General features: G+C 51.0%; 2 protein-coding genes and 1 pseudogene across 2 annotated transcripts in view; 2 read left to right on the top strand and 1 right to left on the bottom strand.

Moving 5' to 3' along the window:
- Nucleotides 1–25,084, bottom strand: part of LOC140904192 (uncharacterized) — a 187,078-nt pseudogene that overhangs the window by 16,616 nt on the left and 145,378 nt on the right.
- The window catches only part of LOC140904197 (uncharacterized), a 155,352-nt gene that overhangs the window by 69,081 nt on the left and 61,187 nt on the right, over nucleotides 1–25,084 (top strand). The window contains exon 6 of the mRNA XM_073326554.1: nucleotides 16,457–16,935. Within this exon, the coding sequence (XP_073182655.1) occupies nucleotides 16,457–16,935 (479 nt within the window). The remainder of the gene's footprint in view (nucleotides 1–16,456; nucleotides 16,936–25,084) is intronic.
- LOC140904130 (E3 ubiquitin-protein ligase TRIM15-like) lies at nucleotides 1,481–12,332 on the top strand. The gene is made up of 7 exons (XM_073326441.1): nucleotides 1,481–1,696; nucleotides 2,725–2,820; nucleotides 3,405–3,635; nucleotides 3,928–3,950; nucleotides 4,389–4,504; nucleotides 5,561–5,620; nucleotides 11,818–12,332. The coding sequence occupies exons 1-7, from the start codon at nucleotides 1,481–1,483 to the stop codon at nucleotides 12,330–12,332; spliced, it is 1,257 nt and encodes a 418-aa protein (XP_073182542.1).

Below are 25,084 nucleotides of genomic sequence, written 5' to 3'. Positions count from 1 at the left end.
AGTGATTTTATTAAGTATAAAAAGTAGGACTTAAGTGGTTTCAAGTAATAACAGACAGAACAAAGTAACTCACCAAGCAAAATAAAGCAAAAACCCACAAGTCTAAACCTAATACATTAAGAAACTGATTACAGGTAATATCTTACCTTCAAAGATGTTCCAGTAAGCTTCTCACACAGACTAGACTCCTTCCTAGTCTGGGCCCAATCCTTTCCCCTGGTACAGTCCTTGTTAGTTCCAGCTGACATCTCAGGTGGTAAGCAGGGGTCTTCTCATGACTGGCCCCCTTTGTCCTGCTCCACCCCCTTTTATAGCTTTGGCACAGGCAGGAATCTTTTGTCTGTGCTTGCCCCACCCCTGCCTCATCAATGGAAAAGTACAAGGATTAAGATGGATTCCAGCCTCATGTGACATGGTCACTGTAAGACCCCTAATCTCCATTCTTCCTGGGTTGGCCCACACGTAAACAGGGAGGTTTGCAGGTAAATAAACCATTTACAACCAATTGCCCTAGTCAGTGGGAGCCATCAAGATTCTAAACCACCATTAATGGCCCACACTTTGCATCACTACAATAGGACCTCAGAGTTATACTTCATATTTCTAGCTTCAGCTACAAGAATGATACAGGCATTCAAATAGGAGGAATATATTCAGTAGGCAAGAGACCTTTTGCATAAAGCATATTCCAGTTACATCATATTCATACTCATAAGCATATTTCCATAAAACATACGGAGTGCAATGTCACCAGAGGGATGCTGCCCCTGCCCAGATATGTGCCTTTGACAGAAAGCGGTCTACACCCTGCACCCAGTGTATCCATCTCTCTCGCCCTGTAAAGCAAATCCTTAATTCTGACCTCAGCAAAAATGGCTTGTGCCTGGAACAGAGCCAGGGCCCAGATTGCTGAACGAGTAACAGCATGTTAAGGATTTCCTTTACATCAAGAGAGCTGTAGGCATAACAGCTCTGCTTGGATAAAAGTGGCAACAGTCTCCCCTAATCACAGGCTTCCGGGAGCTGGGGTCTAACAGCAAATATCATGAGAGTCCTGATGAAATCATGGGAGCTGGCAACTCACTGAGCCAGAGCAGCCCTGGTGTAAATGAGAATCAGATATTTGAAACACTGATTCCAGGTTAGCCAAGTTTTTAGAATGTGAGTTTCAAAGTATCCCTCCTTAAACACCTGCTCTGGCAAGCTCATTAGCACAGGGGGATGCTCGCACCCACGAGAGGTCCTAGTGACCCTCTACACCAGCACAGGGGCTGATTGCACGAGGGGGGGGCAGAGCTTTATTGGTACTTTGATCACAAAAGCCCCCGGGGCTGGTAATGTTAGCGGGGGCTTGTTCCAATGCAGCAAACAGCATGAGTCAGTTCCAGGAAAGGAAACACCCAGTTACTGTGGCAGGTGGAGTGAATCTCTAAGTTCAGGAAAGTGAAACTTACGCACTGGTGCTGTCTAGACGGGAGCCATGGCTGCAGAGAGCACCGCACAACGTCTCCTGGCTGATGGGCACAGTTTCTGCAGAGCCTGCATCGGCCAGCGCAGGGAAGGGTCGGATACAGACTTCGCCTGTCCTCAGTGCGGAGAAACTGCTCAGCAGAGAAACCTCACACGTGGTGACGCATCCCGGGCTCATGCCGCTTACCGGCGGGTTCCCATCCAGGAGGCTGCCCAGGAGTACCAGGTAAGGAATCGCTGCCCCGTCTAATTCATTCTAACTGCATTTTAATGACAGGTTCATTTCACCCCAACTTGCTGATCAGACTCGATGTCTCCCCCCTGCATCTTTCTGCTCGGTAAAGCCTTCACGGTATGAACAGTGATACGGAAAGAAATGTGTAGAGGGATATGACGTGAGAGGCGGAAATGAAGGCAGGACAGATGACTGATGTGGGTGACTTTCCTCTGGGAAGCTGGAGCGCCCTTTTCAAACCACTTCCCCCTGGCAAAATAAGGGAACTCGCAACTCAAATGGAACTGTGAAAGGATCAGCGAGGTTTTGCTCACCTGCGCTGCAGGCCAGCGTACCTGGGAGTGCTAAGGGGGACTTACGACTAGCGGCTGGTTTTAGAACGGCTTTGCCTCACAGTCCGTATCATCCCAGCAGCCCCTGCAGACCAGTCCTGAGACCTGACCTCCATTGGCCTGGGCCCTGCACAAAACAAGAGTGAGGGACAATCCCGGCCTATCTCCCAGAGTCCACTGCTTCGGGTAGCTTTGCTAGGCACGGTGGGGCAGCTACCCAGAGGGCATTGCAAAGGAAAGGGTTTTGGACCGCATAGAGCAACCGTTCTTAACACAAATCAGCCACCCCCAAGTGCTTAGACCAGTTCTGTCCAACCAGTCCAGTCCCCCGGGGTTCAGGGCTGAAATTCAATGGGAGTTGGGCTCCTTTGGGCATCCCAGATAGTATTTCTAACCCCGGTGGCTTCTGGGGTTTGTATCACTTTGTTAGTTAAACCTTTTAAACAATTGGGTTATTGATTCACCACCATGTGACTCCAGCTTTCTCCACTGGTTTAACTCAGTGGGGAAAAAGGACAAATAATTCTAAAACTGCCTGAATATAAAACGCTCCCAGTCTCTATTCATGAAGATTCATTTCCTTGGTGTCCCTGATGTCAGAAAGGGCTGACAGTCACCTACAAAGTCTTGGGTGGGAAAACACCCACTACACACAACTAAACAACCAGAGCATTTCTGTTTCACCAGAGGAAGATCCAGGCCTATTTGGAGACTCTGAGGGAAGAAAAGGAAAAGCTGAAGGGATTTAAATTGTTATTAACCTGCAAGGAGCTGGGGAAGGAGGTCTCTTTGTAGGCAGATTCCTCTGTGGCCTTGGGGAATGAGGACTTGTTGTCTGCATTGCTCCATGACCAGGGATTAGATTCACGTGGGCATCCACACACATACAGGGGGCCTGAGAAGTCCTCTCCCAGGATCAGGCCCACCTCATATTCTACAGAAGCTAAGCTCCCATTGCAACGAATGAGTTCATTTCTAGCCTTTGTGGCTTTCCCAACTCTCCTCCCAAGCTGAACGGACTATATCCCAGAAAGTGCCATCAGCTGGAGCCCGCAGGCATTTCTTGCGCTGTTTAATAATTGCTTCATTCTTTTTTCTCCTCTGGCATCTCTGCCTCCTGCTGCTCTGGGTCAGGACCGAGGTAGGTCTCTGATGACACAGTGCCATGCCCCTGTCAGACCTGCACACATCCCACGAAGAGCTATTAGGAACAAAGAGGAAGGTGTTACGAAATCCGCTCCCTAGTAACTACGGTGTGTAGTCAAGTGTCAGATGTAAGGCAATTCTCTCTCCTGCATGCTCAGCACTTATGAAAGACCCTAGACTTTCTCTATATGTCCCTTCCCCACCCCTCTTTTAAAAAACAGGTACAGACAGAAAACGAGAGGCAGAAGATTGTGTCTGAGTTTCAGGATCTGAAGATGTTTCTAGAGAAAGAAGAGCGACTCCTTCTCGCCCAGCTGGGCAAGCTGGACGAGGAGATTGTGAAGACACAGAAAGACCACGTCACTCAACTCTCCGAGGAGATTTCCCGTCTCAGCAACCTGATCAGTGAGCTGGAGGGGAAGTATCAGAAGCCAGCGAGTGAATTCCCGCAGGTGAGACCGAGTTAAATACACCCCAGATCCCAACACAGGGACAGGACAACATGGGGTCCAGCAGTCAGAGATCACAGTGTAAGTCAGTGTGTGCATTGCTGACGTGCAAATTATTTTTGTTTTTGGAAGAGTTACAGACTCATTTATGTTTGAGATGACATTAATTCAGCCAATGCATGGCCCTGGGGCCAGGGAAGTGCCTCTTTCCCATTAGCTGCAAAATCCCTTTCCCTTGTCCTCCAGAGTGTGGCATGAGGGACTGAGATTGTTTTTCTCTCTCTCTCCCCTCTAGGACGTCAGAAGCACCTTGAGCAGGTACGTGGCTCTCACTTCCTCCCCCTTGTGCTTCACAATGCTGGGAAAGGGCTTGGGGACCATATGGGCACCATATCCCCCCAAGGCTCTACAGCAAAAGGTGTGGGGCAGGGTCACACGCTGGATGCAAATATCTCGGATGAACTTAATCCCCAGGCACTCACCCATCTATACAAGACTCTGGAATTCTCTAGTCCATAGGAAAGATGGACCTCTTTCATCCTCGGATCTGGCCTCTGCAGGCCAGATGGGAAGGATATTAATGGGGCCACCGCCTATGGGGGAAGATTGCAAAGCCCTGGCCCGTGCTGCATCTGCTCAGAGGCTGGGAGGAGAGGATTTCTAACTCCAGGCTCCATAAAGCAGCAGCTTCCACCAGCAAGGAATTATAATGAGTCAGTAAACGAAATATAATCATGTGAAATTCTCTCTCTCCAGATGTGAGATGGGGAAATTCCAGCAGCCAGTGGAGATTTCTCTAGAGCTGGCAGAGATACTCAGCGATTTCTCCCAGAAAAATTTCGCTCTAACGGAGACTCTGAGGAAGTTCAAAGGTACCAAGAAGGAATCTAGGAGGGGAAATGAGGGTGTGTCTCTGAGACCGTGGGAGGAGATGGGCTCTGGCCATCATAATTACAGTGTGTACCAATTTAATAAAAGCCAGAAAGTGGAGAAACTGAGCAGATGGAGCAGGGGCCAGGCACTGGGATGTCTCACGGTGATTCACTCTGTGAGCCTTGGTAAAATTGTTAAGGTAAAAACATAGCAAACTGTGGGTGCCTCGGTTTCTCTCTCCCAAATACTGAACGGCAGGACATGTGCGCCTGAGCTGGTATCATCCACCACTGCAGCTTGAGGCAGTGGGATTTGCAGCACCACTGAGAACCAGGCCCCAGGGGCCTGAAGTTTGGCAGCCAAAATTTAGACCTTAAATTACAGGTCACTTTTGAAATGTGGACCCAGCCCATCCTTGGGCACCGGCCCCTGTGGCAGCTCGGGTGAGCCAAAGGTGCAAACCCAGGCGAATCCCTACAACACAGGGAGCCTTTTGTGCCTCCTCCCCAGCAGCTGCAGGCTCAAGAGGTGCTCCTGGGTGGGCAGGGAGTGGAGTTGTTGAAGGCAGGGCGGAGGAGGAAGGGGGTGGGACAGGGGTAGAGGGGCATAGCCAGGGTAAAGCTTCGCCATTCAGGGCCCTGATCCTGCAAAGTCTCCGCAACCCATTGATGTCAAATGAGCCGAAGGGTGTAAAGTTCCATTCATGCTAAACTCTTGCCAGGATCTGGGTCTAGGTTACGAAAACCTGCACACGGAGAATGAGAGTAACCGCCTGGGGTCTGGAGGAAGAGGGACCCCAGGGAAAGCCGTCTCCCACGTCATTCTGCTTGGGGGGGGCTGGGAGGGTTAATGGCCGTTTCTGTGGATGCAAGATGCCTGAATGAAAGCGAAAATAGAAAGTGTCGGATTCTTTGATTAAAGAGCTGGGCGTGGCTCTGTCCCTCGCCAACGTTTTCTCTCACGTAATTAAAACACAGTTCTGTCAGCTAAGGGTGGGGATGTCTCTGTAAACATGACACCTGAAACCTCATCTCCTTTCCCCTTTCCCTCTCCAGACTTGCTGCCCTCTGAACTGGAGAGAAAAGGAGGGGAATCCCTCCAGTCATACACACCAGGTGAGATTTCACACGGAGATTATCTGTAAAGGAAGAGAAAAATCCCTTGAAAGGATTTTCACAAACTTCAGAGTAGCAGCCGTGTTAGTCTGTATCCGCAAAAAGAGAAGGAGGACTTGTGGCACCTTAGAGACTCACAAATGTATTTGAGCATGAGCTTTTGTGAGCTACAGCTCACTTCATCGGACGCACAGATCCCGATATGCCGAAAGAGGAGCAGCCCCAGCAGGGAGATGCAGCCGGGAAAGAGGGAGAGAGGCAGTTTCTGAAGCCAGCCGGGGGGGAACTGCCAGGGCATCTCTGCCTGGTCTCAGGCTCTCAGGGCACAGAAGCAGCTCCACGGGCTGCTGGTGTAAATCAAAGACCAGGGGCTGTAATCTTTGTGGCCCTTTTCCCCCTCCATGCTCTTTGCCATCTAAGCTAGAGCAGCGAAGGGGGGAATCTCTGGGATCACACACCCAGGATGAGCCTGGGGGGAGCGTGGGGGGGGAGATTTTCCTTCAGTTACCAGGAAATTCCCATGAAAGCAACTCTCCCCCACAAGAGTAACCAGACTCACTCTCACCACCACCCAGCACCCAGAGCTCCTGAAGTGTGACCTGGTCATTTGTGTAGACATTGACAGGCCTTTCTAATATTACATTCAGGGTTGTCAGCCGAGAGATCTCTCTCCTCATGGCTGTCACATCCTTCCCCTTTCCCCCAGGATGCTTCTCCAACATCCCAACTTTCCTTTGGGCTGGGCTGGGCTCTCCTGTTGGGTTTGCTTGCTGGCGTGGGTAGATGGCGTCTCTCTAAGGCTGCCAGTTTGTGTCCTCTCTTCTCTCTGGGCTGGGGAAGGGCTTACCCCGTGGTCACAGAGCCACAGGTCCAGTGCTCTTGGACAGCTCTGGAACAGTACCTGGGGGAACCCCTTAGCCAGACCCTCGGAGCGTCACACTCTCTCACGAGGGGAAGCCACGTGGCTTCACCTCCCTCTGGGACCTCACCTCAGAGCCGTCAGCCCCCCTGCTTCAAGCTGTGAGCTCCCTGCAGTGGATCCGCTTGAGTTGGACAGACACCCGAAGGGAGCAATGCACCCCCACCTTCGGCATCTGCAGTGACTCTCAGCCAGCCTTGGTGAGCCCTGAGTCTACAGCCCTCTGACCCCTCTCTTGCCCCAGTTCAGGGGAGTGTGTCCCCAGCTGTCAGCAGCCCACCCCTAACAACCCCCACCTGGCCCCTTGTCATAAATATAAAGGGAAGGGTGAACACCTTTAAATCCCTCCTGGCCAGAGGAAAAACCCTTTCACCTGTAAAGGGTTAAGAAGCTAAGATAACCTCGCTGGCACCTGACCAAAATGACCAATGAGGAGACAAGATACTTTCAAACCTGGGGACAGGGGGACGGGACGGACAAAGGGTTCTCTCTGTCTGTGGGATGCTTTTGCTGGGACCAGAGCAGGAATGCAGGCCAGAACTCCTGTAAAGGGCTAATAAGCAATCTAGTTAGATATGCGTTAGATTCTGTTTTGTTTAAATGGCTGATAAAATAAGTTGTGCTGAATGGAATGGATATTCCTATTTTTGTGTCTTTTGGTAACTTAAGGTTTTGCCTAGAGGGATTCTCTATGTTTTGAATCTGATTACCCTGTAAGGTATTTACCATCCTGATTTTATAGAGGTGATTCTTTTACTTTTTCTTTAATTAAAATTCTTCTTTTAAGAACCTGATTGTTTTTTCATTGTCCTTAAGATCCAAGGGTTTGGGTCTGTGTTCACCTATGCAAACTGGTGAGGGTTTTTATTAAGCCTTCCTCAGGAAAGGGGGTGTAGTGCTTGGGGGGATATTTTGTGGGGGGGAGACATTTCCAAGTGGGCACTTCCCCTGTTATTTTTGTTAGACACTTTGGTGGTGGCAGCATAAAGGTTCAAGGACAAAAGGTAAAAGTTTGTACTTCAAGGAAGTTTTAACCTAAGCTGGTAAGAATAAGCTTAGGGGGGTCTTTCATGCAGGTCCCCACATCTGTACCCTAGAGTTCAGAGTGGGGAAGGAACCTTGACACCCCTCCTTAGCCCTTTGTTCTTCTTCAAGGGATGGTCCCGGTTGTATTCCATCGAGGGTTTACGCCATGTGCCTGGAGCTGGAGAATTTGAAAGTAGGAGTCTTCGCTGGTCCGTGCATGCACCCTTGCTTTGTGTCATGGTTTTGTCCGAGGCAATAACCGGCAGGGTGGACCGACCGCGCCTTCAGTTCCTTCTCACCGCTACATGGTCCGAGTCGGAACTGCTAGTGTCCTCTTGTCTCTGACGCACTTAAACCCCCCCACACACACACACACACTTTAGAAGTGTACATCATTTGTTTTATTCAGGTTTGTGCTGGTTTTACTCTAGTTTTAGTGTTTAGCAGTAGTTTTAGGAGATAAGAGACTGCAGGGTTCCGTTTTCATTGGTCCCCCCGATCCCAATCCAGCACCCACGCCTGGTTACTGGTTTACGCCGGAGACGCTGGGGTTCCAGATCTGCACCTCCTGCCCGTGTTCGTTCTCAGTCAGTGATGAGCACCAACGCTGCCTCTCCTGCTTGGGAGAAGCTCACATTTCATCCAGGTGCAGCATCTGCCCGTCCTTCCCAAACCATACCTCGAAAAGCACCTCATGGAGGTCGCCATGAAGCCAAGTTGCATCCAGGCTGGGGAACACCCGCCCCCACATACATCAGCCTGAGAAACCCAAAGCGCACCTCCAACGGTGGAGATCATGTCCGGTTCCACCGGTACCGGTACTATGGATCCCGTGCTGGGGCCTAGTCGGGAGCCAAGGATGCATGCGCTTAAGGATGGCAGTGAGTCTTCCTCCAGGCCCAAGAAGGACCATGGGTCCTCCACCAGTTCCAGCCACCGAGAAGTGGCGCTTTCCAAGGCTCACAAGCACAAGAAGTCGCACAGACCGCCAGATCCACTGGTACCAACCATCGAGCCACGCACGCCTTCCAAGTTGGCAGCCCCTAAGTCAAGGGAACCATCGGTTTCGGAAGAGTCCCCCACTCCGGCTCTGGTTCCGGCTCTGGAGCGTGTGCCACTGACTGGGGAGGTTGGAGGCGGCAGCCGGACCTGTTTACCTCTTTGCTCTGGGGGAAGCGAAGTCTCCATGTCTTCCTGCACAGTCAGCGCCAGGCGGGGATGTGATCTCCAACTCTGGACTTCCCTCAGTCGAGTCACACTTCTACCCACTCCCCTATGGTTCAGACAGATCCCCCCCCCCGGTTCCGACGGTACCGCCTCTTGAGCCAGGCTCTGAGTTCTCGTTGGAGGATTCGGATGGCGCGCAGGGGCTGCCGATCCTCTACCGCTGCTATGAATATCCTAAGGGACCGCCAAGTTTCTGAGAGTCCCTTATTTTTCTCCAACAGAGAAACCACTGTCATCCCATTGCCTGGGGCCCTCCACAGCATCCAGTGGATCCATCTTGTTGGCCACACGGGGGGTCCTGGCCACAATATCTACCTTCAGAGCCTCCACATTCAGCAAGACTGGATTCACTGTTTGGCGGGCAGAAAAGGGGGTACCATGTACTGGCTAAGGGGTCTGAATTTCTGTTCTCTCATCCTCCACCCCCTTCCCTCATGATACAAGCAGTAAGGGGATGGAGGATGTCCTGGTAGAAAAGGAGGGTAAGCCGCTGGACCTTCTGGGGTGCTCGTCAGCCAGCCTCCAATTTTGGATTTCCAACTACCAGGCCTTATTGGCCAAATGCCACTTTCTCAATTACGGTAAATCGGAGGACTTTACAGACAAGCTTCCCTAGCAAGATCGAACCCATTTCCAAGCTATCTAGAAGGAGGGCAAACTGTTCGGGTGCCAGGGACCCAAACCCAGTCTTGGGTCTTCTCAGAACCTGTCCTCCCATTCAACCTATCACTCTGCAATGGGACTTCAACCTTGTTCTCTCAACATGAATGAAATCTCCCTTTGAACTATTGAGTTGATGGTCCCTGTCCCTTCTTTCCATGAAGGTCATTTCCCTGGTAGCTCTTACTTCCGCATGAAGGGTAGGTGAACTGGGGGCCATGATGGTGGGTCCCCCTTTCACCACATTCTGTAAGGATAAAGTTTCCCTGTGCCCACACCCCAAGTTTCTGCCAAAGGTTGTCTCCTGTTTTCATCTTAACCAACTCATATACAGTACTCACTTGCTTTCTTCCTTCCAAAGCCTTATGCCTCAGTGGAGGAGAGACTCCTTCACTCCCTTGATGTCTGCAGGACCTTGGCCGTCAACCTGCAGAGGGCAAGACTATTCAGGAAGTCCCCTGGACCGTTTCTCACTCGAACCACTTCCAGAGCTGGGTAGGGCAGCCACATGAAGTTCTGTACATACTTTTGCTGTGGATTGCTCCTCGGTGCAAGACTCTGCGGTGGACGTCTCGTTTGGCGCAGCCGGCCTCCGACCATTCCACCCAGCCAACCTCTTCCTCCCACCCGCCTCCAAATTAGGAGCTGCTTGTTAGTCACCCTCAGTGGACTACAGTAGGGACCGTCACTCGAAGAAGAGGAGGTTACTTCTCTCTAACCGGAGGTGTGGTCCCTACCTGTATTCCACTCCCCCTGCTCTTGCCCCTCCACTGCGGATCGGTCCGATTTGTGGTGGAGAAGGAACTGAAGGCATGGTCAGTCCGCCCCACCCTTTATCACCTCACATGAGGTGAAGCAAGGGCGCGTGCACGGCCCAACGGATGCTACTTTTGAATTCTCCAGCTCCAGACGCATGGCACATGCGTAAACCCTCAGTGGAATACAGGTAGGGACCACACATCTCAAAAACCCTCCAGTTACAGGTCAGTAACCTCCTCTTCTCCAGCGGGTCAAACACAGCTGGCTTCCTGCAGAGTTTGAGCCATCCATGGTCGTTGGTTGCTAGGCGCCAAATGACTGTGTAATTGGAGTGGCCATTGTCTTGTGGGACTCGCCAGGGACATGGGCCCAGGCTCCAGGCAGTCAGGCATCGGTCTCACCTGGATTTCTGACTCTTTGCAGAGGGTAAACAACCTTTTCCCACCTCTTCATTAACCATGCAGCATATGGGGGAAACTGAGGCCCACGCCACATTCATACGAAATATTACAGAAAATTCCCACTCCATCACACCCACCCAATGTCCTCTCCTACGGTGTACTCACTGGCCTTAAATCATTGGCTCTTCCCCAGGGCTGCATCTTCATTTCTGATCCCTGGCCTGGGAGCGTTGGATGCATTTGGGCAAGAAAGATTCCCTTTTGGGGTCCAAAGTTGGTACCTGCCTCCTCTGGACCCTCCTAATTAAACGTTTTTGATGCCTTCCTTGGGAATGGAGCAGCTCCTGAAGGGAAACAGGGAGCTGTTTGCAACCTCTATAGCGACAGTAGAAGGCAGAGAAGTGGGTCCCATTACCCAGGTTGAGAAACTGCAGTGACATAGAATCAGAGAATATCAGGGTTGGAAGGGACCTCAGGAGGTATCTAGTCCAACCCCCTGCCCAGAGCAGGACCCATCCCCAACTAAATCATCCCAGCCAGGGCTTTCTCAAGCCGGGCCTTAAAAACTTCTAAGGAAGGCGATTCAACCATCTCCCTAGGTAACCCATTCCAGTGTTTCACCACCCTCCTAGTGAAAAAGTTTTTCCTAATATCCAACCTAAACCTCCCCACTGCAACTTGAGACCATTACTCCTTGTCCTGTCCTCTTCCACCACTGAGAACAGTCTAGATCCATCCTCTTTGGATCCACCTCTCAGGGAGTTGAAAGCAGCTATCCAATCCCCCCTCATTCTTCTCTTCTGCAGACTAAACAATCCCAGTTCCCTCGGCCTCTCCTCATAAGTCATGTGTTCCAGACCCCTCATCATTTTTGTTGCCCTTCGCTGGACTCTCTCCAATTTATCCACATCCTTCTTGTAGTGTGGGGCCCAAAACTGGACACAGTACTCCAGATGAGGCCTCACCAATGTCGAATAGAGGGGAACGATCACGTCCCTGGATCTGCTGGCAATGCCCCTACTTATCCAGCCCAAAATGCTGTCCGGACGTCTCTGTCCGGGGCACCTGAGACTGAGCAGAGGCAGCCACCCGGGATCCAGGACTGTCCCAGCCAGAATGGGGCAGCCGGGGAGTGTGAGGAACGGTCCCAGCCTCCCCCAGAGCTGAGCTCTGCCCCTAACGCTCGGCTTTTCTCTCCCCCGCAGTGCACGTGACTCTGGATCCGGACACGGCCCATCCCGAACTCGTCCTCTCTGGGGATCGGAAAAGCGTGACATGGGAACATAGGCAGCAGGCTCTGCCCGGCAACCCTGAGAGATTCGACCGACGTCACTGCGTGCTGGGCTGTGAGGGGTTCACCTGCGGGAGACATTGCTGGGAGGTGGAGATGGAAGTGGAGGATGAGGGACGCTGGGCGGTGGGGGTGGCCAGAGAGTCTGTGAGGAGGAAGGAACGGATCAACCTTAACCCCAAGGAGGGGATCTGGGCGGTGGAGCTGTGGGGGCATCAGTTCCGGGCTCTCACCTCCCCTGTGACCCCCCTGAGCCGGGTCCCCAGCAGGATCCGGGTTTGTCTGGACTGTGAATGGGGGCAGGTGACATTTTTCGATTCTGGTACCGAGGCCCCGATCTTCACTTTCCCGCTGGCCTCTGTCGCCGGGGAGAGAATCCGCCCCTGGCTCTTAGTAAGATCGAGCAGTGGGGTCAGACTGCGTCCCTGAGATGGGGTGTGGGGGTGGCAGCCGGCAGGGACACAGAACTGATTATTTGGGATTTGCGGTGGGGAGAAGCTGGAGTCCTGCACCAGCAGGCTGCTTGGGAGAGGGAGACCGAGGGGGTGGGGGGGTGACCTCCAGCTTACCAGGGAAGGGATGCTGTTCTTGGTGGTAGGAGATGACAGAACAAGGAGTAATGGTCTCAAGTTGCAGTGGGAGAGGTCTAGGTTGGATATTAGCAAACACTATTTCACTAGGAGGGTGGTGAAGCACTGGAATGCGTTACCTAGGGAGGTGGTGGAATCTCCTTCCTTAGTGGTTTTTAAGGCCCGGCTTGACAAAGCCCTGGCTGGGATGATTTAGTTGGGGTTGGTCCTGCTTTGAGCAGGGGGTTGGACTAGATGACCTCCTGAGGTCCTTTCCCACCCTGCTAGTCTATGATTCTATGATTCTGGGAAGGATTTGTGTGTGTTGGGGGGTAAGTTAAGTAAATAGGTTTAAGTAAATAGGGGTCAAAACTGGATTTAGTTGAACTGGTGCGTCCGGTTATTTGTATGCAGCTCCACGGATTAAAAACCGTTTCTCGTCAGAGCTCCTTTCCGTCCATGTATTGAAAGCTGCCACATGCATTCTGGTAAATCTGCCCCCGGCGAGTGGCCACAATGCTTCAATCTTGTAAAAGGTTGGATGGGAACAGATACAGCCAGCGGGAGCTGAGAGCGCTGGTTGCTGTACAGGATCCAGGGACCACGGCCCCAAACCTGCAGGGGCCACCCCGTGGGTCCAGGGGTCTGTCCATCGGGGGCAGCTCAGAGAGGGAAGAGGCAGCACCCAGGGTGTTGTGCCGAGGTCCAGGAAACAGCAGCCAGACAAACGGGGTTGAGTGAGGGCTACAGATCACAAGGGACACATTCAGCAGAAAAAAACCCAACCCTGCAGCAATGAGGTCCTTCCCCTTAACATCCCCTCTCTGCTAACAGCATCCAGCTGTCCAGAAAAGGCAGGGGGGAAGAAGCTAAAGTGTAGCCTGTGCCTAGTTCATTTTAATTAGCTGTAGCCACAACAGTTACCCCCCTCTTCCGCCGTAGTCAGATTTCTTACTGTGGCTTCACGTGGCCACTTCCCAGACTCTCAGCACCCACCTCGGAGCTGGAAAAGGCTGCTTCAGGGAAGAGCCCGAGCATCGCCCGAGGAATGCAAGGAGACCCGGAGCGCCCTGCGGTCTGTAGGTCTGGCCTACATTCCTTGTTCCCAGAGATCTACTTTGCATTTGGCTGTGTGAACGCACCTTCTGTCTGAATGGGCCCAGCTTACCCAGTGATCGGGTCCCTGTGTGGGACTGGCCTGGCCCCAGCATTATTTACCACCCCACCAAGCTGTGTATGAGCAATGGTTGTATGGTTCCTGCCAGGGCATGGATGAAAATGCTGATGAATATTGGTCCTAGAACGGATACCTGCCAGGATGTTCTTAATTTACTTTGAAAAAACAACCCTAAGCAACCAACCAACAAACCTGGCTCCTTCACACACAGTAGAGCTGATGTTTCGGGCTGTATTCATCTCCATGAGGTGACTGAGCCACTTCACGTCTCTCTGATGTTATGATACAGCATCTCTGATCTCTGATACAGCAGCTGTGTAGAGAAGCCCTTTCCCTCCTGTTAAAAGGATGACTCCTCCAAGCTTAGCTGGATTGTCTTGACATTTACTGTGCCTTGTGGGAGTGCAGGGTAGGGTGAGTGATTCAAACGTAGGGTCATTCGATCTTCATGTTCCCAAGATACAGCTGGCTCCAAAACACAAAACAGAACGACAACAAACCGAAACAGAGACAACAGCATTTCATAAAATTCATAGATTCTACCAACAATGAAGTTTGAAACCCACCTTGGACACAAATCGGAGAATGAACTGCAAACAAGTGGGTGACATCCACCTCTGGCAGTGTTTCTTTATAATTATTTATTTTCGTTTGGAGAAATGTGAGGGGTGATATGGGGTGGATGGCAGAGGAAGCTGGGAGGCTGGAGACAGAGGAGTGAGGGGGCTGTCAACCCCAAATTCTCCCTAGGTCTTTTTGTTATTTCCTTATCTCAGTCTTGTATCAGCTGCAACATGTAGGTGATAAATACAACTGCCTAAATGATCGTTAACTCTTACAACAAGCCTCTTTCCATTCAAAATACTAGGAAATTAAATAGCAAAACAAACAAACAAATAAAAAAACCCAACCAAACCAACCAACCAAAACCAACCAAGCAAAACCCCAGAGAACAAAGAAACCCCACAACGTTGTTAAAGGAGCGTTCAGGTTCCCCAGTGACAGCTCCAGAATGTCGAGTTCATCAAAACTAAAATTTTGGAACACCAGGAAACATAGAGTTAATGTACATGGCAACACAGCGGCCTCTTTGAGAGGTGCCCCAAGACCCCCACAGCACTCGCCCTCTGCCTCTGGAGACAGTGCCTGGCACACAGGGAATAGGGCACACGACAACTGTCACATGAGTCTGCTCCCCAGAAACGAGCCCAAGCCTGTCGAATTTTATAACCCTCCCTGCCCTGTTACAATCCTTTCACCCTTACTCACCAGATTGCATTCAACAATCTGGTTGAGTTCAGTGGGTTGGTTGGTGGATGGATTGTTTGGGTGGATTGATGGGTTGTTTGGTGGGTGGGTGGGTGGGTTGGTGAGTGGGTGGGTGGATGGGTTGGTTGTTGGGTGGATTGGTTAGGTCGGTTGGAGAATGGGTGGGTGGATGGGTTGGTTGGTGGGTGGGTGGGTGGGTTGGTTGGTGGGTTGTGGGTGGATTGGTTGATTGGGTCGATGGGTTGGTTGGTGGTGGATTGTTTGGGTGGATTGATGGGTTGGTTGGTGAGTGGGTGACTGGATGGGTTGGTTGTTGGGTTGGAGGGTGGATTGGTTGGGTCGGTTGGTGAATGGGTGGATGGATGGGTTGTTGGTGGGTGGATTGGTTGGTTGGTTGGGTTGGGTGGGTGGATTGGTTGATTGGGTGGATGGGTTGGTTGGTGGGTGGGTGGACTGGTTGGGTTGGTTAGTGAGTTGGGATTTGGTTGGTGGATTGGTTGGTTGGTTGAGTGAGTTGTGGGTTGGGGGTGGATAGGTTGGGTGGGGGAGTGGATGGGTTGGCTGGTTGGTGTTGTCACCATTCAATTTATTATAGCCTGCAAAAAAAAAAAAACCCAGGAAGAAGTGGCTTTTCGAAATCATTGCTGGATTCAGATAACTTGGGACACCTGAAAGCTTGAGTCTGCTGGTACGGACACTTCCAGCTACCCCGTGGCTGTTTCTTTAAGAGAGGACTCACTTCCCCTCATGACAGACGTAGAAATTGCTGCCCGTTTCCAGCTACTGTTGTTACCTTCACTGCCTAACTCGGCACATGCTGCACGAGGAGAGCACACCAAGCCGTTCGGTACGAAACCAGATTTCCTTTAAAAAGTGTAAGGAAAAGCGACGAGAAAATGCGGCTGTTATTTTATAGCCAGAATGAGCTGTGCAACTTGATAACCTGAAACAGTGACTTGAAGTGTAACTATCTCAACAAAACCAGTGAGATCTGATCACACCCTGAAGACTGGTTCTTCTGAGAAGCTTTTACAATTGCAACCCTTCTGCCAGTCAGAGTTGGCAGCAACAAGGGGCAGGTTCAGTATCTAGGGGTCCCTTTTCAACAACAAAACAGAAAACCGTCTTGAGCCCCCATCCAGCGACCTGGGATAATTACACACACACATCCTGGGTGCCTCTAAGAGGCATACTTCCCCTCTCGCAAGCACAGAGTCTGAATATAGCAACTGTTCCTATGCCTGAGGCTTTGCTCTTCCTGTCCCAGCAGGTGGTGGGATGGCGCGTGGGAACAAAGAGCAGAATCCTGAGCAGGAAGGTATCGAGGAAATGGAACCGCCTGGGGCATTATTACAAAGATCTCAAGGGAATTTGTCCATGAGTCGGGAGCAGGGAAAAGCCTGTCAGAGTCAGCACAGGCCGGAGAATCAGCAGGAAAACCAGCAAGGGGAGGAAGTGGGTAAAACTATTGATTGTCAGGGAACTCACAAGCACCTCAAGGAAACCAGAGCCCAGGAGAGAATCCCCATGAGAGAAAGAAACAACATTTGCCCTGAGTGTGGGAAAAACTTCAGTAAACAGTCACACCTTATTCGTCATCAGAGGATCCACACAGGAGAGAAGCCCTTCAAATGTGGTGAGTGCGGAAAAACCTTTGCTTTGAGCTCAAACCTTATTAAACACCAGAGAACCCACACGGGTGAGAGACCCTATAAATGCTGTGAGTGCGGAAAAAGCTTTAGCCACAGCTCACACCTCATTAGACATCAGAGGATCCACGCAGGGGAGAGACCGTACGAATGCTGTGAGTGCAGGAAAACCTTCAGTTACCGCTCAGACCTTATTACGCATCAGAGGATCCACACAGGAGAGAGGCCCTATGAATGCTGTGAGTGCGGGAAAAACTTCATTGACAGCTCATCCCTTATGAAACATCAGAGAATTCACACGGGAGAGAGACCTTATGAATGCTGTGAGTGCGGGAAAAGCTTCATTCAGAGCTCAACCCTTACGAGTCATCAGAGGACCCACGAGGGATAGAAACCCTACAGATGCTCTGAGTCTGGGAAAACATTCCATCAGAGCTTAGCCCTTATTTATCTCTGAGAATCCACAAGGGAGATAAACACCATAAAACCTTGTCTAGGGTTGACAACAAGATTTGATTTTCTTTAATACTTTTGCTAATGCCCCCATAGTAAATTTTGAGGCTATTTCTACCATTTGCATCAGTGTTTTTTCTCTGGTCCGCCAGGTGAGTTGCGCACTCATGCCTTTTGCAGCTTGCTCTTCTCCGGGGTGAATCCGATGGTCCTGTCTATCAACTCCTTATCAGGTGCCCCAGAGGGAATGACCGAACAGGGAATCATCAAGTGATCCATCCCTGTCGCCCATTCCCAGCTTCTGGCAAACAGAGGCTAGAGACACCATCCCTGCCCATCCTGGCTAATAGCCATTGAGGGACCTATTCCCCCTAAACTTATCTAGTTCTTTTTTGAACCCTGTTATACTCTTGGCCTTCACAACATCCTCTGGCAAGGAGTTCCACAGGTTGACTGTGCATTGTGTGAAGAAATACTTCCCTGTGTTTGTTTTAAACCTGGGTAACCCCTCTATCTGACATTGGTGAGGCCTCATCTGGAGTACTGTGTCCAGTTTTGGGCCCCACACTACAAGAAGGATGTGGATAAATTGGAGAGAGTCCAGCGAAGGGCAACAAAAATGATTAGGAGTCTGGAACACATGACTTATGAGGAGAGGCTGAGGGAACTGGGATTGTTTAGTCTGCAGAAGAGAAGAATGAGGGGGGATTTGATAGCTGCTTTCAACTACCTGAGAGGTGGTTCCAGAGAGGATGGCTCTAGACTATTCTCAGTAGTGGAAGAGGACAGAACGAGGAGTAATGGTGTCAAGTTGCAGTGGGGGAGGTTTAGTTGGATATTAGGAAAAACTTTTTCACTAAGAGGGTGGTGAAACACTGGAATGGGTTACCTAGGGAGGTGGTAGAATCTCCTTCCTTAGAAGTTTTTAAGGTCAGGCTTGACAAAGCCCTGGCTGGGATGATTTAATTGGGGATTGGTCCTGCTTTGAGCAGGGGGTTGGACTAGATACCTCCTGAGGTCCCTTCCAACCCTGATCTTCTATGATTCTATGATTCTATGATTCTATGATTCTTGTGTTATGAGAAGGAGTAAATAAAATTTCCTTATTTACTTTCTCTACACCCATCATGGTTTTATAGACCTCTATCATATCCCCCCCCTTAGTCATCTCTTTTCCAAGCTGAAAAGTCCCCGTCTTGTTAATCTCTCCTCATACGGAAGCCGTTCCAGACCCATAATCAGTTTTGTTGCCCTTTTCTGAACCTTTTCCAATTCTAATATATCTTTTTTTGAGATAGGGTGACCACATCGGCACACAGTATTTGAGATGCGGGCGTACCATGGATTTATATAGAGGCAATTTGATATTTTCTGTCTTATTTTCTACCCCTTTCTTAATGATTCCCAACATTCTGTTCGCTTTTTTGATGGCTGCTGCCCATTGAGTGGATGTTTGCAGAGAACTATCCACAGTGTCTCAGATCTCTCTTTTGAGTGGTAACAGCTAATGCAGACCCCATCATTTTATATCGAGAGTTGGGATTCTGTTTTCCAATGTGCATCTGTTTTTTGTCTTTCATTTTTTAACTGGGGATGTCTTGCCCTTTTTATTACATTCAGTGCATGTCTAGATCAGAAGTAAAATCCACATAGGGAAGGTGCGAGGTAGAATAGTTCCCCAAATCTAAATAGCCTTAAAAATCTGCCCTCTGAAATCACTGAATGTGTTAAAAGTCTGTTGATTAATGCCTCAATAACATCTGTATGGAAGCTGGAGAGGGAAGCAGAAGGATTAGCCACACAGTGGTAACATCTAAGGGGGTAGATTTTAATTGGTTTTAAGGTTGTATCTTAAACCAGAACAGTCATTTGGTTTCAGGATTGACATATTCGCTGGTTCAGTGTGGATTCTAAATGGACGGTCATGTCGCTGGGTTACTATTTGGAGATTTATCATAGAATCATAGAATATCCGGGTTGGAAGGGACCTCAGGAGGTCATCTCGTCCAACCCCCTGCTCAAAGCAGGACCAAGCCCCAACTAAATCATCCCAGCCAGGGCTTTGTCAAGACTGACCTTAAAAACTTCTAAGGAAGGAGATTCCACCACCTCCCTAGGTAACGCATTCCAGTGCTTCACCATCCTCCTCGTGAAAAAGTTTTTCCTAATATCCAACCTAAACCTCCCCCACTGCAACTTGCAAAGTATAACAGTTCATTATCTGTTGTATTAATCTGATGATTTGACTACACTGATGACTTGATTCCAATGCAATATCATTGTTAACGCACTGACTTACTGATCTGACCTTAGCTTGATAGCTCTGTGTTCAACCCATAGTTAGTTTAGTCACGTTGATAGTACTTTGGCATTAGTGTTGTGTGTTCTTGCTTTTATTTGTTTGCTCGTTTTAATAAAATGTGTACAAGGGAGGTCAACTCATCTTTCAATCAGCAAAATGGACCAGAACCGTAGAAAATCCTGGGGGGAGATCAGCTGGTCCAACTTAGGGCCTAATCATCTCCCTCTGAATCAACCCTTTGGTTCTCAGATGAGAACAGCTGAGGGGGGGGGCACCACAAGGGAAAATGAGCCCCCCCCCAGACAGGCTTTTGGGAAGAGGAAAAGGGGGGCAGTGTGGCAGGGTGAAGCGGAGGCAGAGAGGTGGGGGCATCTCTCTGAGTAGGTGTGTGTATGTGGGGATGCCTCACTCTGCAATCGCTGTCATAGCCAGGACCAACCTGTGACGCTATCTGGCTTGCCCTGGGCTTGTGCCTGGTCAGGCCCAGCTCAGATGGTGGGCTCTGGTTTGAAGGGTGGTAAAGGCAGGTGAAGCATTTGTCCTTTTCAGTCACTTTGGTGCTGGCAGAGTAAATGTACATGTGTTAACAGGCCATATTGGGACATGGCTCTAAGAGGCAGAGTTAAGGTTGTGGGGGCAACCTTAACAGTGCATTTCCTGGTTTGCAGATGTTGGAGTTTTGCTGAAGCTGAGGTTCTGCAAGGGGATGATATCCCACCAGGCAACCTTAATTCTGCATTAATGAAGTGTTTTGCCCTTTCATTAACATAAGGAGTGGAGGCCCTGGCTGCCCACTAGTTATTAACCATCTTGCTAGTGTGACTCCTGGGTAAAACTCTTAGAAAGAAAACAATGGAAACACACATCAGCCAGGACTCCTTTAAGCCAGTCAAGTCCCAAAAGCAAGGGAAGGGGATATGAAAAAGTGCACAAGAAGCCTTCTTCTGTCTGAAGCAGGGAGCTCTGGGTTGTTCTTGGGATTCTTTAGCAATACACCACATAGCCTGTCTCTCATGCACTCTGCCCATTGCTGAAATCTCGCAGGGATTTTAACTCCATACCCCACGGGCTCCACGGCCTTCTCATTATTTCCAAACTGTCAAAAGCTAACGGGGGGGTTGCCAACACTTTGGAGGACAGAGCTAAAATTCAGAGGGATCTTGATAAATTGGAGGACAAGGCTATAGGCCACCCAATAAAATTCAACAAGGACAAATGTCCAGTGCCAACACTTAGGGAAGAAAAACCAAATGCACAAATACAGACTGGGGGACAACTGGCTTGGCAGCAGAACCACTGAGATGGATCTGGGACTGCAAAACTCCAGGAGCAATTTCCAGCGTGCGGGTGGGTGAGAGGAGCCCCAATGGACTGCCCCCCCGCCTCTAGTTTCCTCACTCAACAGTTGATCCACCAGTCCCCGGGCGCAGAACTGGGACTCACCCTCAGGGCAGCTCCCCATTACCGCAGCCACTCAGGTGGTGCGCCGAGCTCCAGATTTTTCAGCTGCAGCACGGCCCCCGTCTCGGGGTAGCCAGGTCCACGAGGTGCTGTCTTTGTGTCATGTTTCACAGAATCATAGAATATCAGGGTTGGAAGGGACCTCAGGAGGTCATCTAGTCCAACCCCCTGCTCAAAGCAGGACCAATCCCCAACTAAATCATCCCAGCCAGGGCTTTGTCAAGCCTGACCTTAAAAACTTCTAAGGAAGGAGATTCCACCACCTCCCTAGGTAACGCATTCCAGTGTTTCACCACCCTCCGAGTGAAAAAGTTTTTCCTAATATCCAACCTAAATCTCCCCCACTGCAACTTGAGACCATTACTCCTCGTTCTGTCATCTGCTACCATTGAGAACAGTTTAGAGCCATCCTCTTTGGAACCCCCTTTCAGGTAGTTGAAAGCAGCTATCAAATCCCCCCTCATTCTTCTCTTCTGCAGGCTAAACAATCCCAGCTCCCTCAGCTTCTCCTCATAAGTCATGTGTTCCAGACCCCTAATCATTTTTGTTGCCCTTCGCTGGACTCTCTCCAATTTATCCACATCCTTCTTGTAGTGTGGGGCCCAAAACTGGACACAGTACTCCAGATGAGGCCTCACCAATGTCGAATAGAGGGGGACGATCACGTCCCTCGATCTGCTCACTATGCCCCTACTTATACATCCCAAAATGCCATTGGCCTTCTTGGCAACAAGGGCACACTGCTGACTCATATCCAGCTTCTCGTCCACTGTCACCCCTAGGTCCTTTTCCGCAGAACTGCTGCCGAGCCATTCGGTCCCTAGTCTGTAGCGGTGCATTGGGTTCTTCCGTCCTAAATGCAGGACCCTGCGCTTATCCTTATTGAACCTCATCAGATTTCTTTTGGCCCAATCCTCCAATTTGTCTAGGTCCCTCTGTATCCTATCCCTGCCCTCCAGCATATTTACCTCTCCTCCCAGTTTAGTATCATCCACAAATTTGCTGAGAGTGCAATCCACACCATCCTCCAGATCATTTATGAAGATATTGAACAAAACTGGCCCCAGGACCGACCCCTGGGGCACTCCACTTGATACTGGCTGCCAACTAGACATGGAGCCATTGATCACTACCCGTTGAGCCCGACAATCTAGCCAGCTTTCTACCCACCTTATAGTGCATTCATCCAGCCCATACTTCCTTAACTTGCTGACAAGAATACTGTGGGAGACCGTGTCAAAAGCTTTGCTAAAGTCAAGAAACAACACGTCCACTGCTTTCCCTTCATCCACAGAACCAGTAATCTCATCATAAAAGGCGATTAGATTAGTCAGGCATGACCTTCCCTTGGTGAATCCATGCTGGCTGTTCCTGATCACTTTCCTCTCATGCAAGTGCTTCAGGATTGATTCTTTGAGGACCTGCTCCATGATTTTTCCAGGGACTGAGGTGAGGCTGACTGGCCTGTAGTTCCCAGGATCTTCCTTCTTCCCTTTTTTAAAGATTGGCACTACATTAGCCTTTTTCCAGTCGTCCGGGACTTCCCCCGTTCGCCACGAGTTTTCAAAGATAATGGCCAGTGGCTCTGCCATCACAGCTGCCAATTCCTTCAGCACTCTCGGATGCAACTCGTCCGGCCCCATGGACTTGTGCACGTCCAGCTTTTCTAAATAGTCCCTAACCACCTCTATCTCCACAGAGGGCTGGCCATCTCTTCCCCATTTTGTGATGCCCAGCGCAGCAGTCTGGGAGCTGACCTTGTTAGTGAAAACAGAGGCAAAAAAAGCATTGAGTACATTAGCTTTTTCCACATCCTCTGTCACTAGGTTGCCTCCCTCATTCATTAAGGGGCCCACACTTTCCTTGGCTTTCTTCTTGTTGCCAACATACCTGAAGAAACCCTTCTTGTTACTCTTGACATCTCTCGCTAGCTGCAGCTCCAGGTGCGATTTGGCCCTCCTGATTTCATTCCTACATGCCCGAGCAATATTTTTATACTCTTCCCTGGTCATATGTTCAACCTTCCACTTCTTGTGAGCTTCTTTTTTATGTTTAAGATCCGCTAGGATTTCACCATTAAGCCAAGCTGGTCGCCTGCCATATTTACTATTCTTTCGACACATCGGGATGGTTTGTCCCTGTAACCTCAACAGGGATTCCTTGAAATACAGCCAGCTCTGCTGGACTCCTTTCCCCTTCATGTCAGTCCTGTAGAGACACCTGGAGCTGCGTGAACAAAGCAACATTGGAGGGCGTCTCCCGTGAACTGCCCAGCCAGGGACGCCGCCAGACGTGGAAAAGTGAAAAGAACCAGTGAAAAGCGAAAGAGCCGGGGGCTTTGCCCGCTCTGTCAGGACGCGAAGCGAGTGGCTAGTGAATGTTTTCCAGCTGTAAAAATGTGCTGGGGCCAGGGAAATAGTTCAGCCATGGTCTATTTACTGGCTCAGCCTCGGCTCCTGGGCCTCGCCCAAGGAATTAGCATTTCTGGGCAATTTGAATAGAAATGAGTAAAATGAAATGGGCCCATGACGGCGCCAGCCCCAAAGGAAAGAAACAACCCAGTTCTTCCACGGGCGTTGACAAAGTGAGTTCTCGCGAGGGCTGGTGCAAAACGAGGACGACCCGCCGTCACTGGTTGTGACGCTGGGTTTGTGGGTTCTTCACCCTCATGACAATGATTTCACCCCCAAGTTAGCGCAGGCCGCTCCTTGGCCCGGAGCCCGCTCGGTGGGTCACCCCCAATCCCGTGTCTCCATTACGGCGTTGGCTTTGCCCAGTGGGAGCGGGGTATTCTCTAGCCAGATGCTCCTTGGGGTGGCAGGCCTGTGCGGGGAGCGCTGGGTGGGAGACGTGGCTCCGGTCTGGGGGTGTCTCTCCTGCAGGCGAATTCTCCTCCGGTCCTGGCGGATACGGACACCTGGAGGCACTAGCCTATGTGAGTAGCGAAGGCGGGGAGAGGCTTGGACCGGTACAGCGTCCTCCTAGATGCATGTTGATCTCTGGGAACCGTTCCCACCACCCACACTCCCCCCCCAACCTTTCCCTCCCCCAAACTCCCCCCAGCCACCCAACCTTCCCCCTAACCTCCCCCTGCCCCCAACCTTACCCCCAAGCTCACCCTTTGATCTGACTCCCCAAACCTTCCCCCAAAACTCTCCCCTGCCCCCAAGCCTTCCCCACAAACTCACCCCTGATCTGACCCCCCAAACTACCCCTGACCCAACCTTCCCCCCAAACTCACCCCTTGATCTTACTCCCCAAACCTTCCTCACAAATCTCCCCCAAACCACCCTGACCTCCCCCAAACTCCCCTCTGAACCTTCCACTCCCCACAGCCCCCGAACCCTCTCCCCAAACTCTCCCCTGCCCCCAAGCCTTCCCCCCAAACTCACCCCTGATCTGACCCCCCAAACTACCCCTGACCCAACCTTCCCCCCAAACTCACCCCTTGATCTTACTCCCCAAACCTTCCTCACAAATCTCCCCCAAACCACCCTGACCTCCCCCAAACTCCCCTCTGAACCTTCCACTCCCCACAGCCCCCGAACCCTCTCCCCAAACTCTCCCCAGCCCCCAGCCTTCCCCCCAAACTCACCCCTGATCTGACCCCCCAAACTCATCTCTGACCCCCCAAATCTCCACCAACCCACCCTGACCTCCCCCAAACTCCCCTCCAAATCTTCCCCTCCCCCCCAACACCCCCAGCCCCTGAACCTTTCCCCCCAAACTCACCTCTGGCCCCCACTTCTGCTTCTGTTCAATAGAGAATCCTGCTTGTAGTTCTCACCCCGTTTCCCAGGTGGGGGGGGGCGCTCCGTGGGGTGGGGTGGAAGACCCCCCCTGGAGAATTGGGGGAGGGTGAATCTGGGGGGGCAGTTCTTGCATGATGTTGGCAAATAGATCTTGTGGCTTTTCGTTCCTTCTTTCGTTCTTTGCCCTTCGTTCGGCCGCACAGGGGCCCAGTTCTCATGCGGCCCCCACCCGTTCTCTCCAGCTGAACGGGGTGGAGTACGAAGAAACCATGTCAGAACAGGTGAGACTCCCCGTTCCTGTCTCTTTCTTGGGGGTCAATTTCAGTGTGACGCACCCCCAAGGCAGACGCCTCATGCCCCCTGCCAGCTCGGCCAGTGCCCCTCACTCCTGATCCGCAGCCCCCTGCTAGGCCAGCCCTGCCCCCCCAGCCCTGCCCATGCCCCTCACTCCTGATCCGCAGCCCCCTGCTAGGCCAGCCCTGCCCCCCCAGCCCTGCCCGTGCCCCTCGCTCCTGATCCGCAGCCCCTGCCCCCCCCAGCTCTGCCCGT

The sequence above is a fragment of the Lepidochelys kempii genome, chromosome 28, assembly GCF_965140265.1.
Source record: "Lepidochelys kempii isolate rLepKem1 chromosome 28, rLepKem1.hap2, whole genome shotgun sequence".
Taxonomy (NCBI): domain Eukaryota; kingdom Metazoa; phylum Chordata; order Testudines; family Cheloniidae; genus Lepidochelys; species Lepidochelys kempii.
This window is presented reverse-complemented; position numbering and strand designations above follow the sequence as displayed.